Source organism: Acomys minous (genome assembly GCF_964271855.1).
Source record: "Acomys minous genome assembly, chromosome: 7".
In the NCBI taxonomy this organism is placed as follows: domain Eukaryota; kingdom Metazoa; phylum Chordata; class Mammalia; order Rodentia; family Muridae; genus Acomys; species Acomys minous.
In genome coordinates, this window is record NC_140488.1 from 71336340 (window position 1) to 71362279 (window position 25940).

General features: G+C 38.0%; 1 protein-coding gene across 1 annotated transcript in view; it reads left to right on the forward strand.

Moving 5' to 3' along the window:
- Nucleotides 1–25940, forward strand: part of ZDHHC15 (zDHHC palmitoyltransferase 15) — a 103847-nt gene that overhangs the window by 54523 nt on the left and 23384 nt on the right. Inside the window, exons 4-9 of the mRNA XM_084789868.1 lie at nucleotides 461–581; nucleotides 13931–14000; nucleotides 15557–15589; nucleotides 16313–16433; nucleotides 21369–21501; nucleotides 23307–23433. Coding sequence (XP_084645994.1) covers nucleotides 461–581; nucleotides 13931–14000; nucleotides 15557–15589; nucleotides 16313–16433; nucleotides 21369–21501; nucleotides 23307–23433 — 605 coding nt within the window. The remainder of the gene's footprint in view (nucleotides 1–460; nucleotides 582–13930; nucleotides 14001–15556; nucleotides 15590–16312; nucleotides 16434–21368; nucleotides 21502–23306; nucleotides 23434–25940) is intronic.

Here is a 25940-nt window from a genome sequence, read left to right on the forward strand (position 1 = left end):
TCAGACAATGTCACAAAGCCATCTAATGTAGACTCTCCAAGAGTGTCATCAGCATTATGATTCTATGAAAAAGTAGCTGGCACTCAATAACCCTGGTTACTCATCGAAGGGATCCTTGCAGAATTGTATTACACAACTGTATATAGCATCATACAAGGCATAATGGAATGGAAATAATACAAGTCTTGGAGTTAGATGACATGCATTGGCGGCCTGCTTTGCTATTTACAAGTTGATTGAGTACCATGGACAAGGTACTTAATCTGTCTATGTGCTATTTTTTTTTAATTTAAAAAACAATACCACCTACCTCATAAAATACTTAGCCAAAGAAATGTAAAAGACAAACTGGCATTTGAAGTTCAAGGACAGATAATAAGTATTTTCCTTTAGGCTGTTACGGTTGTTTTTAATCCTTTCTGGGAATCTGAGAAAATAACCTTGCCTACTTTGCTTCCAGTTCCACTTGTCCTATACAGACAAGGAGCGCTATGAAAATGAGGAGAGACCTGAGGTCCAGAAGCAGATGCTTATGGATATGGCCAAGAAGCTACCAGTATACACAAGAACCGGGAGTGGAGGTCAGTTCATCACGTCCTGCAGGCTATCAGCTAGCAGGAATGCCAAATCATCTGTGTTGTCAGGCTAGCCTTTTCCTCCCTTCCTCTCAGAACCATATTTCTTCACAAAAAGTTTCAAATGCCTATCAAAATTGGGAGAATTGTAAGTAACTGTAACACCTGATTTCTACCAGCTTTATCATCTTCCTTTCTATATAGTCAACTCTCTGTTTTCTATTGGATCATCTTATTTTTCTGATGCATTTTAAAACAAATAGCAAACACCAGTACATATCCACCTAAATATGTATTCTTTTGTGGATAAAATTTGCATATGAAAATATGCAAATATCTTAAGTGTACAATTCAACATGTTTTGAAAAATATGCACACCTGTAATCAAAGCTGCTAAAAATTTGCCATCGCTCCAAGAAAGTCCTGCCATGCCTCTACTCAGTCAATCCCCATACACACATAAAATTATTATTCTGATAGATTTCCCATAGTGTTAGCTTTGCCTGCTCTAGAATTTTGTATACATGTGTTTCGCTTCTTTCAGTCAGCATAATATTTGTGACATTCATTCACATTGTTGATATTTCATTCCTTGTATTGCTGAGTAGGATTACATTGTATGAATATAACAGCTTGTTTATCTCCTCAGTGACTGATACAAATTTGAGTTGTTTCCAATGCTTAGCTGGTATGAATCAGTCTGCTATGAACATCCTTGTAGTAATAAATGAAAGACAATGTGTCTTCATTTATGCGGTTAAATATCCTTTGTGAAGTTTTACTCTTGGACTTCATTTGGATGAATGGAACAGTACTTACAGAGACAGTTCTCCTGTGCTGTCCAATTTGGGGTCATTTTTTTCCCTACTGTTTGTTTATTCAGCAGATATCTGATAAGATGCAGTTTGACAGCTGAGGAAATTTTGATTAGACAAAATTAAAGATTTATTGTTAATTTTGTTAGAGGGGTAATGCCATAGTACCTACTAATTTTTTTTCAAAATATTCATACACACTAAACTGTCTGTGGTTGTTTCAATATTTGCTTTAAATGCTGAGGTAACAGAGCCAGTGGAAGGAAGCAATAAGGGAAAATGGCCCATTCTTGAACCTGTCGAACCTGGGCAATGATGCATGTGCTTCTCTGTCCTCTTACTTCAGTGGGTGTTTGGACAGAGGGATAAGGAATTTTGATTGTCACCCTGATTAAATTAAGAAAGACATAAAACAGAGTGTGGCAGTGAACATCTTTAATCCCAGCACTGGCGTTGGGGGGGAGGGGAGGGGGAGTGGTCAGAGGCAGGAGAATCTCAGTGTCTTGGAGGCTAGCCTAGTCTCTAGAGCAAGCTCCAAGCCAGCCAGGGCTACATAGTAAGACTCTATCTTGAAAACAGAGGAGGGAACAGCAAGGCACGTTACTAAGATGCACCTTGGGTGTGAAGCGAAGGTTAACCAAGTGGGGCTGACCTGCTCTGAATGTGAATGACATGACACAGTCCTGTGAACTGGTGTCTCAGACTGAATTAAAAAGAGAAAAGGAGAAAGTACTATATGGCTCCTCTCCCTCTGTCCCCTGATCCACCCAGATCTGAGCTAGCTCCCACTACAACAGCCACGTGCTACTCCTGTTCCATGTCCTTCCCTTCCGTGATGGACTGGTTCCTTTTAAGCCATAACCTATAATAAATTTATCTTCCCTCAAATTGTTTCAACTAATAAAAAACTTCCACAATACTAATTTTTAAAAAGTTAATAATACGTGTGAGACACTGGTCCAAACAATGCAAGTACAGAATTAGATAGGCCCCAGATCTCTTAAGAAATAGAAATTCTTTTTTTTAAATTAAATTATATTATTTCGTTATTTCTCTTTTTTCATTACTTCCTCCAACTCTTCTCATGCAACCCCTTGCTTTCTTTCAAATTTATGACTTCTATTTCTTTAGTTGTTGGTGGTGTATGTGTGTGTATGCGTGCGTATGTGTGTGTATGTGTGTGCCTGTGTATTCCTAAATATGTAAATGCAACCAGCTCATTTCATAGAATGATGCTGTATTTATATGACATTGAGGCCGACCACTTGGTATTGGCTAACCAAATTGGTGGGTTCTTTCCTGAGGAACGCTATTTCTCCTGCTCTCAGTATTCTTTGGTTGCATGCAGTTCTTTGTCTAGAGTTAAGGCCCTATGAAATTTCCCCTTCCATGATAGCATATTGTTTTTGTTCAGTTTTTGTTTAGGGAACCATGTAGCTGCCCCGACATTTCTACGAGACACACAGTCTCACAGCAGACTTTCTTTTCCTCTTTATTACAATCTTTCTGCCACCTCTTCCATAAAGATTCCTGAGCCTTGGGTCTAGGTTGTGTTATAGAGGTATCAGTTGGGACTGGGCTCCACAGCTCAGCATTTTAATCAGTTGTGGTTTCCTGTAATGGTCTCTATTGCACAGAGTTTTATTGATGAGCATTGAGAACTAACTAAGCATATCTGTGGGTATAAAGAGAAACCATGGGTGAAGGCATCTCTGTGACAAGCTGGAGACCTAAGTCAGGGTAGGCTTCTGAGGATATGAGGGGGGCTCTAGCTGAGTCTCTTAGTAGTAGGAGCCATGGAGAATGAAGAGGACATCATCTAACTAGTCAAGTCTCCTAGTAAAGGGAGGGGAACACCAATCCACCCACAAAAGCTTTGATCCAAAATGTACCCTGCCTACAAGATGTGCAGGGATAAAGATAGCAGATAAAGATAGATTGAGGCAATGTGCAACCAATGCCTGACCCAGCCCAAGACCCACCCCATGGGAGAGAATCAATCCTTGACACTATTAACATACTTTGCTATGCTTGCAGACAGGGGCTTAGCATAGCAGTCCTCTAAGAGGCTCCACCCAGCAGCGGTTGTAAACAGATGCTCAGACTCACAGCCAAATGTTGAGGCAAAGCATAGCGAGTCTTGTGAATAAGTGGGGGGCTGGAGAAAAGGACGTACAGATTACAGGAGCTCCACAAGAAGACCAACAGAGCCAACTAACCCAGGCACAGAGGGCCTTGGGAAGACTGAAGCACCAAGGAAGGACCATACATGGACTGGACTTAGGCTCCACACAGCGATGTAGCGAATGGGCAGCTCAGGCTTCATGAGGGTCCTCTAGTAAGGGGAGTGGAGGCTGTCTTTGACATAGACTCTCTTGCCTGCTTATTGATCACTCCCCTTCCCCCGGCAGGGCTGCCTTGTCAGGTCACAGGGGAAGAGGACTTGCTCAGTCCTGATGCTACTTTATGAGCTGGGGTGGGTGGTTGGGTGGGGACTCCCTTTTTCTGAGGAATAGGGAAAGAGGGAGGGAAGAAGATGGAGGGAGTGTGGTACTAAGAGGAGAGGATGGAGGGGGCTACGACCGGTAGGTAAAGTGAATAAATTAATTCATTTTTAAAATAAATATTTAGAATGTAGTTAGGGAGTCTAATGGTTTAGTAAAGTGAAGTTTATAGGTCTCCTTCATGATTCATGACCTCACTAGCCCTGGATCGGTGGGTAGCTTTCCAGTACCAGGCATGATTTCCCTCTTGTTGAGCAGGTCTTAATTCTAATTAGAGAGCTATTGGTTACTGCAAAAGTATGTGTGCCACTAGTGCACCCTTACGGCTATGCTGATCATTATTGTAGTTCATAGGCATCATAGCTAGAACTGTTGGTTGCTTCCCTCCCGTGTAAACTTGCATGGTACCCTTTAGTACCGTGAAAGGTGGTCTTCAGGCAGGAGGCTTTCAAGTCAGATCCAATCCTGACCAACAATTCAAATGAATCTTATGCCTAGCATTGATGTTTTATTAAATAGTCTGTTGATCTTGGGGTATATTATATACCAGGTGGGAATTTTTCACTTAAAACTATATTATATATACTTACATAGAGATAATTTTATGTGTTATATGTTGTTATTTAAATAGATAATAATATGATTCTTTATGGCATTTTCGGACATCTTTGCTATTATTTTACCTTCCTCCCCCGCTCTCCTTCTGCATTGATCTTGCCCCTTACTTCCTAATTAATACCTCCATTTTCCTATTTCCTTTCAAATCATTTGTACCTTTCTATTCTCGCTCTCTATTGCACCCTCATGCCCCTTTTAACTTTCCTGCTTTCTGTGATTTCTCCATATTATACATTCACATCCAAAGATTTAGATGTAGCAAGCACTGATGAGATAGAGCGTGCATGTCTTGTTACTTCAGTAAATACAAGGTTCATTCATTTGCCTGCAATTTTCATGATATTATTTTTTCCTTACAGCTAAATAGTAGTATTCCATCACGTATAGGCACCACATGTTCATTATGCATTCATCAGTTGAAGGACATTTAGTCTGTTTCCATGCCCTAGCTATTGTGAAAAGAAGGGCAGCAAACATGGCTGTGCAAGTATCTGTGTAGTCCTGTGAGCAAATGCCAAGGATTAATATAGCTGGGTCATGTGGGCTATTTTTTTTCTTTGGCCATATGATTTATTTTTAGCTTTTTCAATGTTCTCCATACTGATTTTCTAAGTGGTTTGAGCAGTTTGCAATCACAACAGTGAATAAGAGTTCTCTTTCCCCACATCTGTTGTCTTCTTGAGTTTTGCCACTCTGGATAAGATGAAATCGCAAAGTGGTTTTAATTTACATTTCCATGACTGCTAGGAATGATTAATATTGTCTAGGTATTTGTTAGTCACTATTACTTCTTTCAAGGACTGGGGTTTATTTTTTCAGTGAATCATTTTTGGCTCTTTATGCTTGGAGTTCCTTATATATTCTGGATCTTAAACTTATGTCAGATGAATAGCTGGCAGAGATACTTTCGCATTCTGTAAACTTGTGTTTCATATTGTTACTTTTTTATCTGTGCAGAAGCTTTCTGGTTTTATGAAGTCCCATTTGTCAATTGGTGGTCTTAATTCTTGAGCAAATGGAGTCTTATTCAAGAAGTCCTTTTCTACAAATACATCATCATACCGTCTAAGTTTTCTTCTAGCAGTTTCAATGTTTCAGGTTTCATGTTTAGGTCTTTGAACCATTTGGTGTTAGTCTTTGTGCAAAGTGATAAATATGTGTCTAATTTCATTCTTCTACAGGTGACATCTGATTTTCCCTGCAATATTTATTGATGCTGTCTTTTCTTCGATGTGTGTTTTTGTAATATTTGCCAAATATGAGATAATTCTAGTTATATATACACATATTTGGCTCCTGTGTTTTGTTCTATTTGTCTATAGGCCTGTTTGTCTATATGTGCCAGCAACATTGGTTTTATTAGTGCATCTTTGTATTGTAGCTTTTGGTCTGGAATGGTAATCTCTCCCACACTATTCTTTTTGCTGGGCTTTGGTTTGGCTACTAGTGTTTGCATGTGAATTTTAGAATAGTTTTCCCCATTTCTGTGAAGAGTAAGATAGGAAGTTTTTATTGGGATTGCATTGAATCTCTAAATGATTTTTGGTAAAGTGGTCAATTTCACAATATTATTCCTAGCAACCCATGAGCATAGGGTATCTTTCCATTTTATAGTGTTTTTCTCCACCTCTTCAGAAATTTAACATTTTCATTGTAGAGGTCATTTGCTCCCTTGGTTAGTTTTATTCCTAGAACGTTTAATTTTCTTTGATGCTATTGTAAATGGGAGTGTGTCCATGACATCTTTCTCTGTGTTTGTTGGTAGTGTATAGAAAATCTACTGACTTTTGTAAGTTGAGTCTGTATCTTCCCATATTGTCAAAATTTTTTATCATTTCTAGAAATTTTCTGATGAGATTTTTGGGATCTCTAATGGTATCATGGCTTATGCTTCAGGCACACTATTGAGAAGTAGTGGGGATATCCCTATCTCACTCCTGGATTTCAGTGGGACTTCTTGAAGATTAGAATTATGTTGGCTGTGGTTTTCTCATCTATAGCTTTTATTATGCTGTTGTATGTCCCTTTAGACTTACTTACTTTAGGACTTTTATTATGAAGACATGTTGGTCTTGGTCAAAGACTTTCTGCAACCATTAAAATTATAATGTGATTTCTGTTTTCAAGCCCATTTATGTTGTTTATCACATTTATTGACTTTTGGATATTGTGCCTTACCTTCATCTGCAGGATAAAACCAACTTGGTCGGTGTTGGTAACCTTTCTGTTGTATATCTGTATGTGTTTAAAAATATTTAATTTATGATTTTCATATCTACATTCATCAGAGAAATTTGTTGTTGTTGTTTCTTTACTTGGTTTTGGTATCATATCAATACTGACTTCTTAAAAGGAATTTCTTTCTGTTTCTATTTTTTGAATAACTAAAAAAATATTGTATATATCGATCTTCTTTGAAAGTCTGGTGAATTCTGCTGTGTATCTCTCTGGGTCTGGATATTTTTAAGTTGGAAAGCTTGCTATTATTCTTTCAATCTCCTCATTTATTATAGATGTGTTTAGGTTGTTCGTTTCTTCTTGGTTTAATTTTGGTGGTTTGGATTAATCTAAAAATTCATCCATTTCTTTAAGATTGTCCAACTCAATGGAGTACAGGTTTTAGTATTCCCTTGTAATATTCTGAATTTATTTGTGTCTGTTGTAATGTTTCCCTGCTTGTTTCTACTTTGGGTCATTTCTTTCTTCCTTTGGGTTAGTCGAGCTAAGGGCCTTTCAATCTTGTTTATCTTCTCAGAGAATCAGCTCTTAGATTCATTGATTTTTGTATTATTTGTTTGGTTTTGCTTTTATTTCATTAATTTCTGCTCTGGCTTTTATTATTTCTCCACAGACAAGGCTGAGGTTTGATTTCTTCTTGTTTTTCCAATTTTGTGAGTTGCATCAGCCAGTCATTTATTTGTGCTCTTTCCGGTTTTTTAAATTGCGGCTTATTTTTTATGAAAAATATTTTTCAGTGTTGGCACTTAAAGCTATAAATTTCCCTTGTAGGGCTACTTTTAAAGTGTTCCAGAGTTTTTTGTGTTGTGCTTTCATTTTCATTTACTTCCAAGAATTTTTCTATTTCTTCATTGACCTACTCATTCAGTAATGAGTTGTTTAATATCCATGAGTTTGTGTATTTACTAGAAATTTGTTTGCTGTTAATTTTAAGTTTGTTGTATTATGGTCAGATAAGATACACAATGTTATTTTCGTCTTTCTGAAATGTTTCTGCTTTGTTTTATGTTTTGTGGTGTGCTCTGTTTTAGAGAGGTTTCCATTGGCTGCTGAATAGAATGTATAGCGTCTGGTGTTTGTGTGGATATCTCTTATATCTGTTCAGTGTATGATGTCAACTAATTCTGGTGTTTCTCTGTTTATTTTTGTCCAGGTAACATGTCTATTAGAAAAAGTGGGGCATCGAAATCACCTAGTATTAATGAACTTTTGTTAATCTGTGGCTTTTTATTTCAGTAGTGTCCTTTTTATGAAATTAGGTATACCAGAATTTGTTCGATATATATTTAGGATAGTAATAGCTTCTTAACTGTTCTCTTGAATAAAACAAGATGCCCTTTTTAAATATCTTCTGATTAGTTTTAGTTGGAGGTCTATTTTGTCAGATATTAGGGTAGTAATGCTTGCTTGCTTCCTGGTCCCCTTTGGTTGAAGCACTTTTGTTCATCATTTCCCTCAACATCGGTGCCTATCTTTAAAGCTATTATGAGTTTCTTGTAGACAACAGAAGGATGGGCTCTGTTTCTTGATCCATTCAGACAGCATGTGTCTTTTGATTTGTATTGAAAGATATATGTTGATTATAGGCATAGTGTTTTTGTTTCTTTGTTGTTGTTATTTGTGTTCTCAGTGGTACTTTATATCTCAGTAATTATAGCTTGTTTTCTTTCCACAGTCTCTTGGCTAGGTTTATTCTTCAGCTGAGAAGTATTGCTTCCTGTATTTTATTTAGGGTTGGTCTGCCAGATACATTTTCTTTAGGCTTTTTGTATCGTGTGAAGTTAGCTATGACGGATAATTTTTCTGGATACAGTAGTCTAGGTTGGCAGTCTTGGTCCTTTAGAATTTGGAATGCATTGCTCCAGGCACTTCTGGCCTTCAGAGTTTCCATGGAGAAATAAGCTATTGTTCTTGTGGGTTTTCCTTTACACATGACTCCTGTCTTTTCTCTTGCAGCTTTCAATATTCTTTCTTTGTTTTGTATAGTTGGTGTTTTAACTAGGATATGCAATGAGGATATTTTTTTCTGGTCTGGGCAGTTTGGCATTCCATGTGCTTCATGTATCTATATGGGTATATTTTTCCTTTAGCCTGGGGAAATTTTCTTCTATGACCTTATTGTAGATCCTTCTAAGCTGTTGACCTAAAAATCTTCTCCCTCATCTCTTCTAGCAGGTGAGAAGGGTGTTTGGGGGGAAAGATCGGGTAGACTCACCTGGCTACACCCTGGCTACAAGATGTGCAGGGATAAAGATAGAGCAGAGATTGAGGGAGTGGCCAACCAATGCCTGGCTGGGTAGAGAGGTTGTATGTCGTTCTCGGGGCCCATAGTTTGTGTGCAGTGAGATCAAGGCTGTCCCAAACAGGCCTAAACACTAGATGTGGGACCCAGGATAGATCTGGGGATTTGGAGTGTATGGAGGAGAGGATCAGGCAGACTTACCTGGCTAGACCCTAGTGAAAATTTTGCAGAGCTTAGCTGGGAGGAGATATTAGATGGGCACATGACAGGTCTATCTATAGGTTGGTGGTACAGGTCCTGGTAAGAGCCTGGAGGTTGGGGATGTCACGAGTCAGATTGGCCAGACTAGACATAGGCACTGAATGTGGACCATAGCTATATTTGGTGGTTGATGAGGGTATGGAGGCATAGATCAGGTGGAATCACTTGGCTAGACTCTGATGGAAGATGGGAAGGACATGAAGGGTGGAGACATTGGTTGTGTGTGAAAATTCTTATCAAAGCCAGATAGAAAAGTATATAATTTAAGTAGTAGTATAGAAAATATGATTTTAAAAGAGTATATGAATTAGGTACACATGTGTCTATTATGCCCAGAGATATATGTTTGTTTAATTTCTAACATGTCTTATACTTTTTATTATCAAGAGAGAGAAAATAATTGTGGTATTTGAAACAACTATACATTATATAGTATTAAATCAGAGTAATTTTCACCTCCTTAAGCATTTATTGTTTTTTGTGTGCATTTGGAACCTTTCAGTTTCTTTCTTCACATTCTTTATAAAATACATAGTAAATTACTGTAACACTCTTATGCTGTAGAACATTAGAATTTATTCATCCTATTGTGACTGTATTTTAATGCCCATTATCCAACATTTTTGTGACTTGAGTAAGATGCCCCCTATAGTCTTGTGCATTTGAATACTTGATCCCTGGTTGGTGGTGCTGTTTGGAGAGGCTTAAGAGATGTGCCCTTGTTGGAGGAAGTATGTTACTGGAGGCAGACTTTGAGAGTATAAAGACTCACGCTATTTTAAGTTTGTTTTCTCTGCTTCGTGCTAGTGGTTCAAGATCTATGCCTTTGTTCCACCATCATGAATGCTAACCTTCTGGAGCCCTAAGCCCAAATAAACACTTCAATAAATTGCCTTGATCATAGTGTTTTATCTCAGCAATAGAAAAGTAACTATGCGCTCCCTCTATCCTGCTACCTACAGCTCTTCCTGGTTTCTAGTGACTACTATTCTACATTTTTCATTTATGAACCACTTTTTAGCTTCCACATAGAAACAAGAATGTGTAATACTTCACCTTCCTAATCTTCAACCTTAATGCAAAATCTCTGCTTATACATTAATAAATTCACCCAGATATAATTTTATGTTCCTTCCAACATTGTCCTATATCTTTAATCTTTAGTATCTGTTCTTTGGATTTATGTGTTTGTATTACAAGACTCAAGTAGTTCTTTTCAAACGTACAGTACGTGATCCTGGGTCACACCTTTGTGTGCATGCTGCTGCTTTGGTCTAATTAAAGATCTAGAGCCAAAGAAAAGTAGGTCCTGAGGCAGTCAGCATTGTATGGTATGGTGGCCACGGGGTTTTGGTACATCCCTTTAGTCAGGGATGGAAAAGCTAACACCACCAATAACAAAGAGGCTGCTTCCACTATAATATGGGAGGCATCTTTTTCTGGCAAAAGATATTCAAAAGGATTTAGGAGCTCAAAATACCTGGCTTCAACAGGTCTTCTTACAAAATTTTACTCTTTCACGGTCAGTGCCCCCAGTGTAGCAGTAAACATCCTACAAGACCAAGAGTCCAACTTGCATTGCAATTTAAGTAATCCCAAGATGAAATTCTGTCTTTGATTTTCACTAATCCTTGTCCTGAGGCTCTCGGAGATAAGCATCCTTCAGAAGCTTTCAGGTCATTTATGTAGTACTTGAGTAGGAAATATGAAGCCCTTATCTCATGCTTTTCTTTCATTACTTTACCAGTGTTGTTAGGAGCAACAAGCCAACCTCATTGCATTAGTTTTCTTAAAATGTTCAAAATGTATACACAGCCACCTATCTCCTTGCTTCTTGTCATGACTGACAGCATTGATTTAAGATATTTTACACCTTTGCCCTGCCAGAGCATCATCAATTACCAGTTCCCTCTTTAATACTGAAATGTAGCAATTAATTTAATTTAATAAAAAATTTTTTGTTTTTTTTTTTCCAGGCAGGGTTTCTCTCTGTAGCTTTGGCTGTCCTGGACTTGCTTTGTAGACCAGGCTGGCCTCAAACTCACAGAGATACCTCCTGCCTCTGCCTCCTCTAGTGCTGGGACTACAAGCGTGTGCCACCGTGCCCAGCTAATTTAATCAAGTTTTAAAAACTTAATTTGAGTAACATAAGTAACCAACTTTCAGAAAGTCAAACTGGAGACAATTTCAGAAAATCATTTTTATTCTTTTTTCCTCTAGAATCACTCTCAGTACCAAATTCTATGTTACTTATGTTACTTGGAAGAAAGAGAACCAGTAGATTACATTAGATAGAAAGATGATTAGAAAAAAAGAAAGAAAGATGATTAGAAAAAAAGAAATGATTAGAAAAAAAGAAAGATGATTAGATGGTAGATAGATAGATAATTTATTATGAGAATTTATTTTCAGAAACTATAAGGGCTGAAAAGTCCCATTATCCACATATGAAAGCTGCAGTCCCTGAAAAGGTAGTGGTATATCTCCAGTTTGATCTAAAAGGCCTAAGCATGAGGAAAACCAAGAGTGTATATTCTAAGCCAGATCCAAAGCCTTGAGAACCAGAGGGCTAATGGTGCAATTTTCAGTTCAAGTCGAAGACCTGAGGAAAAAGGAGTCCAAACTGCTTAAGTTCCAGTCAAGGAACAGCAGGAGACTAATGTCCCAGTTCACACAGTCAGGCAGAGAGCAGAGTCTTCCTTTCTCTGCCTTTTTGTTCTATTCAAGCCCTCTGCAGATTGAGTGCAGCCAACCCACACTGCAGAAGATTAGCTGCTTTTCTGATTCTCCCCATTCAAAGGCCACTTTCCTCTGGAAACACCCTCACAGCACACAGATCTAAAACCTACCCAAATATGTGGAAACCCAAGTGTTCACTTCTCTGTAGGTGTGATAAAACACTAACCAAATGCTACTACGATAGGAAAGAGTTTGATTTATATTACACTTTTCACTAACATTTCAACACTTTAGGGAGTCAAGGCTGGAACACAAATATATAAATATCCAGTTGTCTTCGTTTTTTTTCTTCTCTGTTGCTAGGACAAAATACTGAACAATGCAACTTGGAGAGGAAGGGACTGATTTCATCTTACACCGCAAGTAGCATTCCATCATCAAGGGAAGATAGAGCAGTAGCTGAAGCAGCGATCTTGGTGGGACTCTGCTTACTGGGTTGCTCTCCATGGCTTGCCCAGCCAGCTTTGTTTTTTAACACAGAACCACCTGCCCAAGGATGACACTGTGAACCAAGAAAACACTCTGCAGACACACCCACGGGCCATTCTGAATGCCTCCATTCAGGTTCCCTTTTCCCAGTGGATTCCAGTTTGTATCAAGCTGACAGAAACTAGCCAGCACACCAATCGAGTTGACGCATAAAATTAGCCATCAAGCCATTGAAAGAGCACAGAGATAGTCACTGAAGACACAAACAACTGTACAGGCCATGAGACAAGCAAAAGTGCAATTTTGGAAGGGCAGAGAGGCAGCCAGTGTCACTGGAACATAGAGAATGCTGAGTGGTATGAAGGATGCTTGAAAAGTTAGAGGCTGCAGGCTATGATACAGAATTTAGAATTTATTCTTCTCATGTTGGAAATTAACTGAGTATCAAGTGGATAATAATATGATTTGATTTACTTTTTAGCAAACCAACTAGCACTTCTGAATATTAAATACCATATGGAAGCAACAATGAAGGGCTAATGATCAATTACAGAGCTGTTGCAGGCATATGGTGATATGCTCTATCCCCCACCAGCATACACACACATAAGCACTCATTAGTAGAAATGAACTCAGGACTCTGCTGAATTTGCAGCCTATTGTGTTAAATCATTTGTATGTGCCTAAAACACACTTTAGATAGAATTGTTATATTTTTCAGATTATCTATACCTTTAAGTTTTTGAGAATAATAATAGCATTATACAATTATACATATCAATACTGTATCAGCAAATATGGAGAAAATTAAAAGAAAATAATTGGAAGGGAAGGAAGGCTGTGTGTATGTGTGTGTGTGTGTGTGTGTGTGTGTGTGTGTGTGTGTGTGTGTGTGCGCGCTCGCGCGTGCACACACAAGTAAGAAGTCATAAAAACAACTAAAGAAGTTAGAGCCCTGCCATTCATTTGCTGTGTCATGGCCTTGATTACAGCACTTGATATGGTACAGTTTTCTATTTCTTTATCTGTAAGATGGGAAATTAAACAAAATGTTCTAGGTAGAATGTCTCTTCTCTTCTTCAAATTGTTATCCTGAGAATACCACCTTTAGCGTATTGTAAGAATTATATCTATCTTCTACAATCTAACCTCTGGAAATAGCAGCTAAATTCTGATGTGCAGAGAGGAAAGTTGGGATAAACAGGCTAAATGAGTTCCCAAATCACTGAGACAGTTCCTAATATTTAGTGTATAATACAAAATCTTGTGGCTAGTTATCCAAATATGAAAAGTTCCCCCTTCTTTCATCCTCTTAAAGGTGCTTTTAAGACTGACCCAACACAAAATCTTATCTACCACAATCTACTATGTTGTTACTGTTTCCTTAGCAGCTTGAGATGCGGTTGACTGTCTAGAGTCAGTGTGTAACAAGATATCTCCACTAACTAGCAAAGTGTAGGGCCTTATATTGACCCTGAAGTCACACTAACCACCGTCTATTTCTTATAGCTGTACGGTTCTGTGACCGGTGCCATCTAATCAAGCCAGACCGCTGTCATCACTGTTCTGTCTGTGCCATGTAAGTGACAACTCTACTTTCCCTGGGTTGATGCTGGCCACTGATGGTTGCCTAGACAACAAAATGACTGATCCTAACATGTAACCATGCCTAGATAAGAGCACTTCTTTTGAGGCATAATGAACACATGCCAAACCCTCTCACAGGGGTGATAATGATTCTAGTCTAAAGATAGAAAACTAATACAGCATTTTCAAAAGAAACATTTCAAATTTATGGATCTATTGTGAAGGGAGTTCTTGTATGCTCCACACCCATTTGCTATATTCCATTAGTATGATACATTGATCAAACTAATAAACTAATATTGAGACATTGTTTTCATTGTGTTCTATTGTAGTATAGCTTAATTATCAAAAATGAAATGCTCTATTAGTGAACCTTTATGTAACTTACAGCTTTTGCTATTCAAACCAGTGCTATATAAATGTCCTTGTCCAGATGTCATTCTGTATGTGTGTGAGTATATCTGTTGGATGAGATATATTTAACTTTTGTCTTAGATATACTTTTTAGATATCCCCTCTTTCCCCCTAATATCATTTTTCTGTTCCTGGATTTCATCGAGCATACCACATTACAGTGTCATGTTGCTGTAGGTCCTCTAATCCAGGACAACTTTTCAGCCTTTATCAACTTGGTTTTGATAACCTTGACATTTTGGGGCATTAAGAATCAGATGCTTTTATAAATTTTTCCTTGGTTAAAATTAGTTTACTCTTTTCTCATGATCATTATAATGAGGTAATGGGATTTGTGGAGGAAGACTGTGGAACTAAAGTACTACTCTCATTCCACGGTATCAAGGGTACATATAAATGTGACTTGTGACTACAGTGTTGATATTGAACATCTCTCTCAACTGATGTTTGCCGGGTGTTTCCTGTGTATAATTATTCTGTTCCCCTCTCATTTCTGACCTATACTATTTGGATGGAAGTCACTATACATAGTCCCACTAAAGTAATAGGATGCCTCTCCTTGAAGGTGAATATGTGCATAAACTATTTGGAATATGTCTGCATCAGAAGATGTGTCCCTTTTGCTCCCCTTATTTGTTTATTCAGTTCTTTGAATCAATACAAAGATATAGATATTTATTTTCTATTTTGTGTTATCAGCCAACATTGTGTTTTATTTTGTCTCTCAAACTGTTCTAGGTTTGTAAAACCCCACTTTTGTGGTAGTATATATAATCTTTATGCCTGTGTTCTTGAGTGCCTACTCTACTAATTCAGAGACATATATTCCTCTTGGATCATTGTTAAATTAAGTAAACAAAACTAAAGGCGGCATCTTGAACCTTTTCACTGTCTCAGTGGTGTGGAGTTCCCTATCCCTTTCCAGGTTGCACTTCTTGAGTTGTAGTTTGCTGCTGTGGCATGCATGATCATCCTGTGAGTATTTGAGGAGGCAGTAATTTTGGAGTTACCATAGTGGAAGCTTATAGGTAGTTTTGCTGGAACTATGTAAAAATACTGTTAGAACCTTGAGTTCAATTGTGAATATGTTTCTTCATTTCCGTAGCCACATTTATTATTTTATCTTCTTTGCAGGTGTGTTTTAAAAATGGACCATCACTGCCCATGGTATGTCCTTTCGATTCATTTCTGTCCTCTAAAAGAGTCAAAGTTGTTCAGTGTACCCACGTTCCTCATCTGAATTGAAACACGCCTTCTTTTGTTACTGTAATTCACTGTTCGTTGTACTTATGTGGGGCAGGGTAGGAATAACATTTTAAAACAGGATGAAAATACTAGTAAAGGTATGGTAGTGAGTTGTGGAGGTCATGAAGCTAAGAGTCTTCTGTCCATTAACTTTAGCATTTGAGCACAGTAATGAAATACGGCACAAGTTCTATCTCATCTTCAACATTATGCAATTTATTTCTGTTCCTAGCTACTTTGACTGTGAAATGTTACAGATAGTTAAGTTCAGCGATTCTTCTAACCTAACGAAACAATCTGGAATCACCCAATTGCTAAGAGATCATGACAAAGTGTAGCTACTAAGACTTTAACATGTTTTTAGCAATGAAAAGCCAGGTTTGCTTGGGTGTTTCAGGAGCCATTCTAAAGCTATTGGGTAATTCAGGTGACTCTGTGCTGGTAAATAAAAATAGAAATAAGTGAGACATGAGCTTGTTTCCCCTGTCTGTTTACATTAAGGAACTTCTGTCTCTATTGGGTTTCTATGCAATACATAAACGAAGCAGCAGGAGTCACGTGCATCCTTTGGTTAGTCCACTTAAGCATCAGTGTGTTCTCAGTCAATAGGTCTTGATTTCAAACTAGTTTTCTTTTCTTTTTTAGGGTTAATAATTGCATTGGATTTTCCAACTACAAATTCTTCCTGCAGTTCTTAGCTTATTCTGTTCTCTACTGTCTGTACATTGCTACAACAGTCTTCAGCTATTTCATCAAATACTGGAGAGTAAGTTTTTTAAAACCCCGATTGGTTCCCCCCCAAAGTAAATTTATAGTTTCTCTAAATGTAGGACTCCTCACCTTCATTTTGAAATAATGAACTCACCAGAAAGCAAGGCAGTAAAAATGAATTTTCTATGTTGAATATTCTGATGTTTAAGAAACTGTTGAGTAAAGATTCCAGTTAAACAAAGCTGTACCATTTGTGTGGGAGAGTAACCTCCCTGCTCACCCATTCTTTAAAAAAAAAAAGTATTTCTGTGGTTGAGTTTTAAAGACCATTTTTATATTTGAAAAAAAAAATGTTGAAACTAATTCCAAATCCTCTTTGTTGTTGTTGTTATGTTTTGTTTTGTTTTTTGAGACAGGATTTCTCTGTGTAGCCCTGGCTTTCCTGGAACTCACTGGCCAGGCTGGCCTCAAAGCCACAGAAATTCTGCCTCCTGGAGTATTTGAGATTAAAGGCATGTGCCACCACTACCCAGCCAAATCACTAGTTGCTTGAAAAAGAAAGACTTAACAGATTTGTTAGAAAAATACTTAGTAATTCCATGTTCAAAGAGGAGTTGCAGCATTTCTGTTGGGAAGAAAGATACTACCTTGCACATAGGCATGTAGGCATACAATGAATCAGGGACTCTCTTTTGAACCTTCTGGGGGTTTTGGTTTTTTATTTTTGTTATTTGAGACACGCTTTTTTTTTTGTGTATCGCTGGTTGCTCTGGAACTTGCTTTGTAGGCCTAGCTGGCCTCAAACTCAGAGATCTGTCTGCCTCTGACTACCACACCCAGCCTCTCTTTTGAGGTTGGTCTGACAAACAGTGGGTTGGCAATTGAGAGAAAGGGAGCTGCTATTTGCTCTGTTATTTGCTTCACTGTCTAAGATCTAATGATAGATGTTGCTTCTAATGAATTATCATGAAATCTAAAACAAGAAAAAAAAAACAATTTACTTTCACCTTTTTCCTACTTGGAAATATCAGTCAGATCCCATCTATTTTTTAAAAAAATAAGGCAGATTTTCCATTTGCAAATGTGTATAGTACCTGGTAAAATAATTTAAATATGTCATTTGTCAGCATCAGCCAGATAGACTCTCAAAGAAATACCTTTCCTATCGCAAAGTTAAGTTATTGAGGTGTCCACAATGAGCAGTATCCAAAGTGCCCTGAATAGAAAACACAAATGTGAGCCGAGCTTCTGTTTCTTACTTTGGAAGACTTGCATGAACCTATGTAACAAGGGTATCCCATCTTAGCTGGAACAGTAAACCAGTGGGGAAAGAACACAAATCACATGGTCACAATACTGGACCACAATATCATGAACTGGAGAAAAGAAAAAGACAAGGCACTGAGAGGCTAAACAGCTAAGAATACTTAAATTATGAGCTGGTGCTTTTATTCCTAGTGGTGCCGAAAATTACACTTTCTATTTGACTCGCTTAATCAGTTCAGATATTTAGTAGCTGTGAGAATCTGGAGCTATATAGTGGATATCAAGAGCTCCAATTCAAACTACAAACACAAATGACGAGGTTTCTCCCATATATTTTCTTCAAGTAGGAAACATTACACAAAGCTACACATCTTGGCATCTCTTCGTTGGCCCCTTTCCACAGCACAAGATCCATTCCCCATTGCTCAGCTTTCTATGACCTATTTGGCATCCCATCCACATGCTGAGCTACTATAAATATGAAGAAAATCTGCTGCATCCAATCAGTGGGGAAGTGTGAGCCTTGATCTTTCTTACATACCTTTCTTGGTCTTTAACACAGTGAGCTACTATTTAATCATGACTCTTTACCTTTATTGCAAAGTAAACAACATTGTATTTCACATATTTTGCCTATAGCTCCCCTAGCCAGCCAATAATCAAACACCGAAATGCAATCCAGGTACTGTATGCTTTCTTTCATTTAACTGATGTTAACTGAATATGAATTTATCACAAGAAAAGTGCCAGGAATAAAATCAAATCCACAGTGAGTGTGGCCCTGTTCTTTTCCTATTCCTTCATCGCCGTTCCTCCACAATAGCCTAGCTTATGCCTGTCATCTGAGATGGCATGAGGCCTGTCATAGCGTGTCCTTACATGGAAAATGGCATTGACAATTGGGGCAAATGGACTTAGGACCACATTAGCATAGCTTAGGGATAGATGGTTTTCTGAGTTCAAATTGAACCACCTTTTAAAATAAAACAAAATAAACACTGCCATATATTTTTAAAGTCACACCAAACAGATGAGTTGTGCTCCCAAGAACAGCAACTTCTACCATATGGTACTTTATGCTTCTTGAAGTCCTTTTTTTTTTTTTTTTTTTTTTGGTTTTTCAAGACAGTGTCTCTCTGTGTAGCCCTGGCTGTCCTGGACTCCTTTTGTAGATTGGGCTGGCCTCAAACTCACAGAGATCCACCTGCCTCTGCCTCCCTGAGTTCTGGGATTAAAGATGTGCACCACCACGCCCGGCTGAAGTACTTTTATATCTATGATTGCATCTGATCCTCACCCCAACCCTGTGAAGTAGCCAGAGCAAAAAAAAATTTGCTCTGTCATCATATTTGGCCAGAAGGCTGAAGATGATGCTCCAGTGTTATAAAGAGTTTTGGGTGATTGTTCAGGCAGCAAACTGTCTCTGTCATTTTTTTTTTTTCATTTTGGAAGCTGCTAACCTGGACTTCTGGTTCACTCAGGTAATTAAGTTTTATTCCTTCTCAAGACTCGTATGGGGTTGAAGACCAGATAGTTTAGTTTTACAACTAAGCTTAGTTGTTTAGGAGTTAAGATGTTTTTAGGTCTAGGTAGATGTTTTAAGTTGATGAAGATATGATAATATGGATTTACATTCAGAATTTTAGACTCACCAAGATAGAAAAGATGTTTTCTTCAAATTTGCCAAATTCAAATAGACAAAACACTATGAATGTAACATTTATATAACTCCTGATTGTGTCATGGTTCTTCTTGCTATAGGTACTTTATTGTATATATGTGTAATAATATAAATGTAGATGTAAAAATTAAAATAAATAAAAACAAAAATACAATCTGAAAAAATAAAAACATGCACAACAAGTAGAGATCAAAATCCCAGTGAAGACAAGAAATTCTACAAAATAGTATTTGAAATTTTACTTAAGAACAATAACAAAAACAAACAAACAAAAAACTAAATGGAAAACATAACCGTAAATCAAACCAACCAGGAACCAAGACAACCCAGTTTGGGTGCTTAGGTGAAGATTTTGTGGAGGGAACATCTTAAGAGGAGGGTTTCAGATAAAGGGTTCTAAAAGTCCAGCTGTTTCCTGGACTGTTCTGTCCTGTGGAGGTTTCACCCGGACCTCCCCATATGTGATGTGCCTACTTCCCCTTACCTTCATACTGCAAACATCTCCGACCTGGAAGAGGTCCAGCATCTCCTTATATGTAAATAAGTAAAAATAGCCTCTGAGGAAAGAATGAAATCTATAGTGTTTGCACTTAGCAAGTGCTGCCAAGCACTAACCTTCTTTAACTGAAGTAGAATAGGATCGTGCGGAAGTTAAGAATCACTCTAACTTTCTCACTGGAGGGGCATCTGGAAGTATCTCAAGCCAATCCATCATGCCAAACAATGGTCATTGAGGGAAAGGAAGAAATAAGCCATAGACGTTCCTCCAGCTGTTCATTCTAAAAGTCAAAATGTTTTCCAAGCTAAAATGTTAAATGCTGTACATGCTGTAGGACTTTAGGCCATTCATTCTGTTCTAGAAGTGCATATCAAACAAAAGCTGGTGCTACACGGAAAATCAGATGCCCCTGTTAACCACAACAATCTTTAGCTCCCTGCTTTTACAATCACCTTTAAAACCCTGCTTGACTTTTACTGTCCGAACAGCTGCTCCACAGGATGTAGTTTATCACTACATTTTACTTCCGGCTGTTTAAAAAACAAAAAAAGCAACCGCATAAAATTCTCAATAGCTTTAAAATTAAGTTATGACTTCAGGCAGGACGTTTTAAATTTCTGCATTTTCACTTCTTATATTCACTACTCGAGCATTTTCAACACACACATGGCCAAAGAATGGGAGCTGGAAAGATTTGCCTCAGTGCCTCAGATCACTGACTGCCTTTACAGAAGACCCCAATTCAGCTCCCAGCTCCCACATGGCAGCTCACAGCCGTCTACATCTCTAGTCCTGGGGGATCTGATGTCTACTTAGGGCTTCTGTGGGCATCAGGCAAGCACAAGGTGTACACACACACACACACACACACACACACACACACACACACACACACACACACAAAATATAGCAAAAAATTTAAATAGATCTTTCTCACATAAGGCTTTATTTAAAAAATAAAAATTCTATTATACCCACATTCAGACAGTAAGATGAACAGTACTGGCCTTATTATTCCCTAGACAATCATTCATAATTCTCAAGCTCAGTGGAATATGCGCTTCACAGAAATTATGACCTCAGCATACCTTTTCACATGATTCTTTTCTAGTTGGTACATGATATATTTCACTTAAACAAGAATCGCTTTTAAGCTTTGTAAGTAAAAGACATACCTATAATAAGGTATGATGATCAACACTTTTGTAAAAATACATAAATAATAATCAGGGCATACAAGTAGCTCAGCAGGCTAAAACACTCACCACCAAGGCTGATGACCTGAGTTCAGTCCCTAGAACTCATGTAGTAGAGTGCAAAAACTGACTCCTGCAACTTGTCTTCCCTCTCTCTCTCTCTCTCTCTCTCTCTCTCTCTCTCTCTCTCTCTCTCTCTCTCTAAATAAATACCTGTAATAAACTTTAAGTTGACAAAATCTGTTTTTAAAACTGGAGCTGGGTTTTTACATGCGAACACTACTAATCTATATAGAAAAATAGCCAAGTATTCCCATTTTAATGCTTTGTTTATCGTTTCTTTTCTAGGGAGAATTACCCAGTGTTCGCTCTAAGTTCCATGTCCTCTTCCTCCTCTTTGTGGCTTGCATGTTTTTTGTCAGCCTTGTGATTCTCTTTGGTTACCATTGCTGGCTCGTCAGCAGAAACAAAACTACCTTAGGTAAGACGGAATATTAATATTAGGAAAATGCATAGCAATCTGTATCACTGTGCCCTTTTGCTTGTTCCCTAGGAGAGAAATCCTAATAAGTATTTTAGCTTTTGTGACACCCCTTTGCCTCCAAACTGAAACAGATGGAACTAAGATTTACCAAACTGGACTATAGCGAACAAAGCTTACACACTACACAGAGCGTTCATGGCCTGCATCCCATAGAGAACCGAAAATGGCCTTAATTCTTTATCGTGCACATTGGCTAATACATCCCTAAATTCACAAGTCTGACTTCGCAGAAGTACTCAGACAAAGAAGTGAATATCAGAAGGACGAAATGGCACTAAATAAAGACAGACAGTCTGATTAATGATGCACACCTCAAAACTGAGTGCTTAGAAAGAATCCAAATGAATAACGAGAATGAATGCAAAACTCCAGGCCATCAGGACTCCTCAGCAGGCAAGGGTGCTGACAACCTGAGTTCAATTTCCAGAACCCACACACTAGGGAGAAAGAGAGAATCGGTGCCCACAAGTTGTCCTCTGTCCTCCACACTCACATCATGGCAAGCACACACAGGTGTGTGCACATTAACACACACACACACACACACACACACACACACACACACACACATACACACACACCCCAAACAAATGTAAAAATGCAAAATTATTTTTATAAAGAGTCAAACTTATATTTAAAGTCAAACGAGAGTGCATAAAAGGAACATGCGAATGAGCTATACGTTAAATCTGCAGAAAATCTGTATACTAAATGAGGGCTTTTTTGCATTAAACTCTAGGCTTGTTATTATATGAAGAATGAAAAGATTCTAGTACAATGATTACTTCATGTATGGTGAATATTTACATGGTCTACAAGTCAGTACCCAAGGAATAAGAAGAAAGTGTTCAAGTGTTAAATGTTTAACTAGGGTGGATTAGATTTGAAGGGAATTTAGTGTAAAAGCCACTGCACTTTGAGAACTCATTTACTGGGGAAGTCTTTGCACCCATTTTTCTAAATCAAATATATGTATAGCACTTAGTACTTAGGGTAGTAAATTAGCACATTTGGTTGAGAGATGGCTACAAAAGTAGAAAAGTACTAAAAGCTTCATGATAACAGGGTCTGAAAACAAAGGACAAATGGGAAATGGTGAGATGCAGCCAGAGCCCAACAGTGAAAGTGTTTGCTTAATGGGATAAATGTGTGTCGAAAACTAATGTGCACTAATGCGGCCCAATTCCTCCTAGTCTTTGAGGTGATTACAGTTCACCCGTTGACACTTTGTCTGGAGCAAAACTAGGTTTTTACATTGCAGGTTTCATTGTGAACATCTTCATTTCTGAAATGTTTCAAAACCAAACCAATGTCATTACCATCTCTTTATGTGTCATTACTTTGGTTCCACATCTACAGATGGAGACCATTTGGCTATTGTTGCCACTTTGATTCAAATAAAGTGCTGTTAAATCTGTTCCTGCACTCCTTAAATCCAGCAGTCCAAAAACATTCCCCTCATGAATGCAGTATTATTTTTGTCATGTATTTACCCTGGGTTTAAAAAAAATAAGAATGCAAATTCCTTATTTTCAATAAAAATTTTCCCTTTCATTAGATGATTAAACTGAGTTTTACAAAGTAATTTAGCAATAATTGAGAATGTGGACCTATGCTAAAACAGCAAAAAAGATCATAAATCCAGGTCACATTTTTTGAGAGATGTAAAATCATCACAGTGATGAAATATGTATTCCTTTACTTCTCGCTTCCTCTTTTTGAACTCTCTGGGACTGTCGTAGAGGCCTTCTGCACGCCAGTATTTACAAGTGGACCAGAGAAAAATGGGTTCAACCTTGGCTTCATCAAGAATATCCAGCAGGTGTTTGGCGATAATAAGAAGTTCTGGTTAATACCTATTGGGTCCAGGTAGGTAATTATTACCACTGAAAGCAGCTAATGCTGAGCCATGCATTAAAGCGGCAGCATTATTTTTACGTGATTTTCTTTATCAGTTTCACACGTGTATAATGAATTTTGATAATTTTCACATTCCAGTCCCCTTTCTCATCCCCTCCTGGTGAAACCTTTCGTCTCATCAAGTCTTCTACTTTTCTATCTTCTTTTTGTTTGTTTCTCACTCACTTATTAGTGTTGCTTGCCTGTACATGGGTAAGAGGTACTACTCCTTCCCCCAATAACTGTTCATTACCTATAGCCCTTCATGATGAAGTGTTGATGGGCCTGATCTTATGCAAGTAGACTTATCTTTGGTGAGTTCCTGGGTGTAGTAGCAGCTATGTCACGTCCAGAAGATATCTTTTTGTTGTCCATTTCTGTACCCTCTGGCTCTTACCTTTTTTCTGCCTCTTTTTCCATGATGTTCTCTGAACCTTGGAGGGGTTGATATAGATGTCCCATTTAGGGCTGAGTGTGCTGTCATCACTTATTCTCAGCATCTTGGCCAGTTATGGTTTTTTGTAGTAACCACCTCCCACTTCAGTAAGAAGCTTCTCTGATGAAGGCTGAGCATCCCCAATAGCAAATTAGACTCAAATTTTTTTTGAGACAAGTTCTCACCATGTAGCTGGCCTCGACTCACTATGTAGACCCAACTGGCCATGAACTTACGGTGGTCCTTCTGATTTCTTCCATTTCACTGCTGGATTAAAGGCTTGTATCACCATTCCCAGCTGCAAATGCAGATTTGGTTTCAATCTAGTGGTTATTATATTCCCCAAGTTGTTCACTTCTATGCTCATAAGGACAAATCTTGAAGTGAAGGTATGATCAAATGGACACTCTCATGTTTTGTTCGTGGAAAGGTAAACTGGCACCAACCTTTAGTAAATTTGGAGATACATATTAAAAAATACAAAACAAACATATTCATTATCCCAGTAGTTATGTTGCTTGGAATGTGCCCTAATTGTGGAGAATAAACTACACACAAAAATGTTCTTTATGGTCTAGTGATTATGGTTCATACCTGTAATTCCAGCGTTAGAAAGCTTGAGGAAAGAGAAGCGTCAATTTGACATCAGTCTTTGTTGCAACCCGAGTAACTTGGGTCGTGGAACCCTGACTAGGAAGTGAAGAAAGAACAGGCACACAAACACGCATACAGTAAACGCTAAAGCAGGCGGGTTCTGTTTCCCCTTAACCGAGCCCTTCGGGCCTGTTCATTATATTCAGCACAGGGAGAAAGGTTAGCTGGTCACAGTAGGTGAGCAGCCTCAGGCTGTAAACATCTGAGAGGAGGTTGCTGCAGTTGTTGATCTTTGCACACACTGATCAGTTGTTCATAAACACTCAGGCCTGGACTCCTGAGTAAAGCTTTGCGATTCTTTTTGAGCCTGGTCCATATAGGTAATGGCTTTGCCAATTTCCCGTGGGTCTGAAGTCTTGGGGTCCTCAACACGGACATGCCCATGTTGGCACTACATTTTCACTTAGGGCTTCCTCTGCTCCCTACAGTGATGATGATGATAGTAATAAGCATAAGCTTTAAAAATATTCATCACACATAATTTATAGCCATCAATTCCAAAACAATCTAAGTATACAATAATATGGAAATGGATAAGTACATAGCCCAAAGTAGTGGTTACAAAGATTACGTCACAAGGAGAAATTCTTACTATTTTTAAGGGAAAATCTAAAACCCAAAATATTATAAAGCAAATATATATATATATATATATATATATATATATATATGTGTGTGTGTGTGTGTGTGTGTGTGCTATAAATGATATATATGTATATGTATGTGTGTGTATATATATAATAAGCACAGGAAAAAATATATCCCCAAAGTGCTTAAAAATAGCTTGGCCAATACACTTAGAAATTATATTTCTTTTTTCCCTTTTTCATATTTGGAGTTGATCCCTATTGTTATAAAGGTAGTATTTAAAAAGCAAGAACAAATAGAGATTGATTTAGAGATTGGAGGTTATTTTGAGGCCTGCAATAAGAGTTCAACTGAATTAAAAAAAAAAGTAAGCCATGTGTGATGGTGCACATTTTAATCCCAGCACTTGGGAGGCAGAGAAAGGTGGATCTGAGTTCAAGGCCAGTGTGATCTATATGGTGAGTTCCAGGTCCGCCAGACTTAGTTAATGAAATCATATCTTAAAAATAGAAACAAAACAAAACACAATTTTTGTAGAACTAGGCTTATGTCCTCTGAGTAACTTTGAGAGCAAGATGAGCTCACTGAAAACTACAGGAGCTCTAGAGTAGCACATGTCTTGGCCTTTTTGTACCCTCTAGGTTCACTGCTCAAATATCAGTATATTCATGTTCCTTTGTCAGAAAAACATTTGCTGGAATCAGGCACTAATGAAAGTTAAATCTCCTCCATTTTCTTCTGCATCAATACTTCCTCTATGCAAGCTAATGCTTTTCAGGGTTGTTTGTTTAAGGAGTGG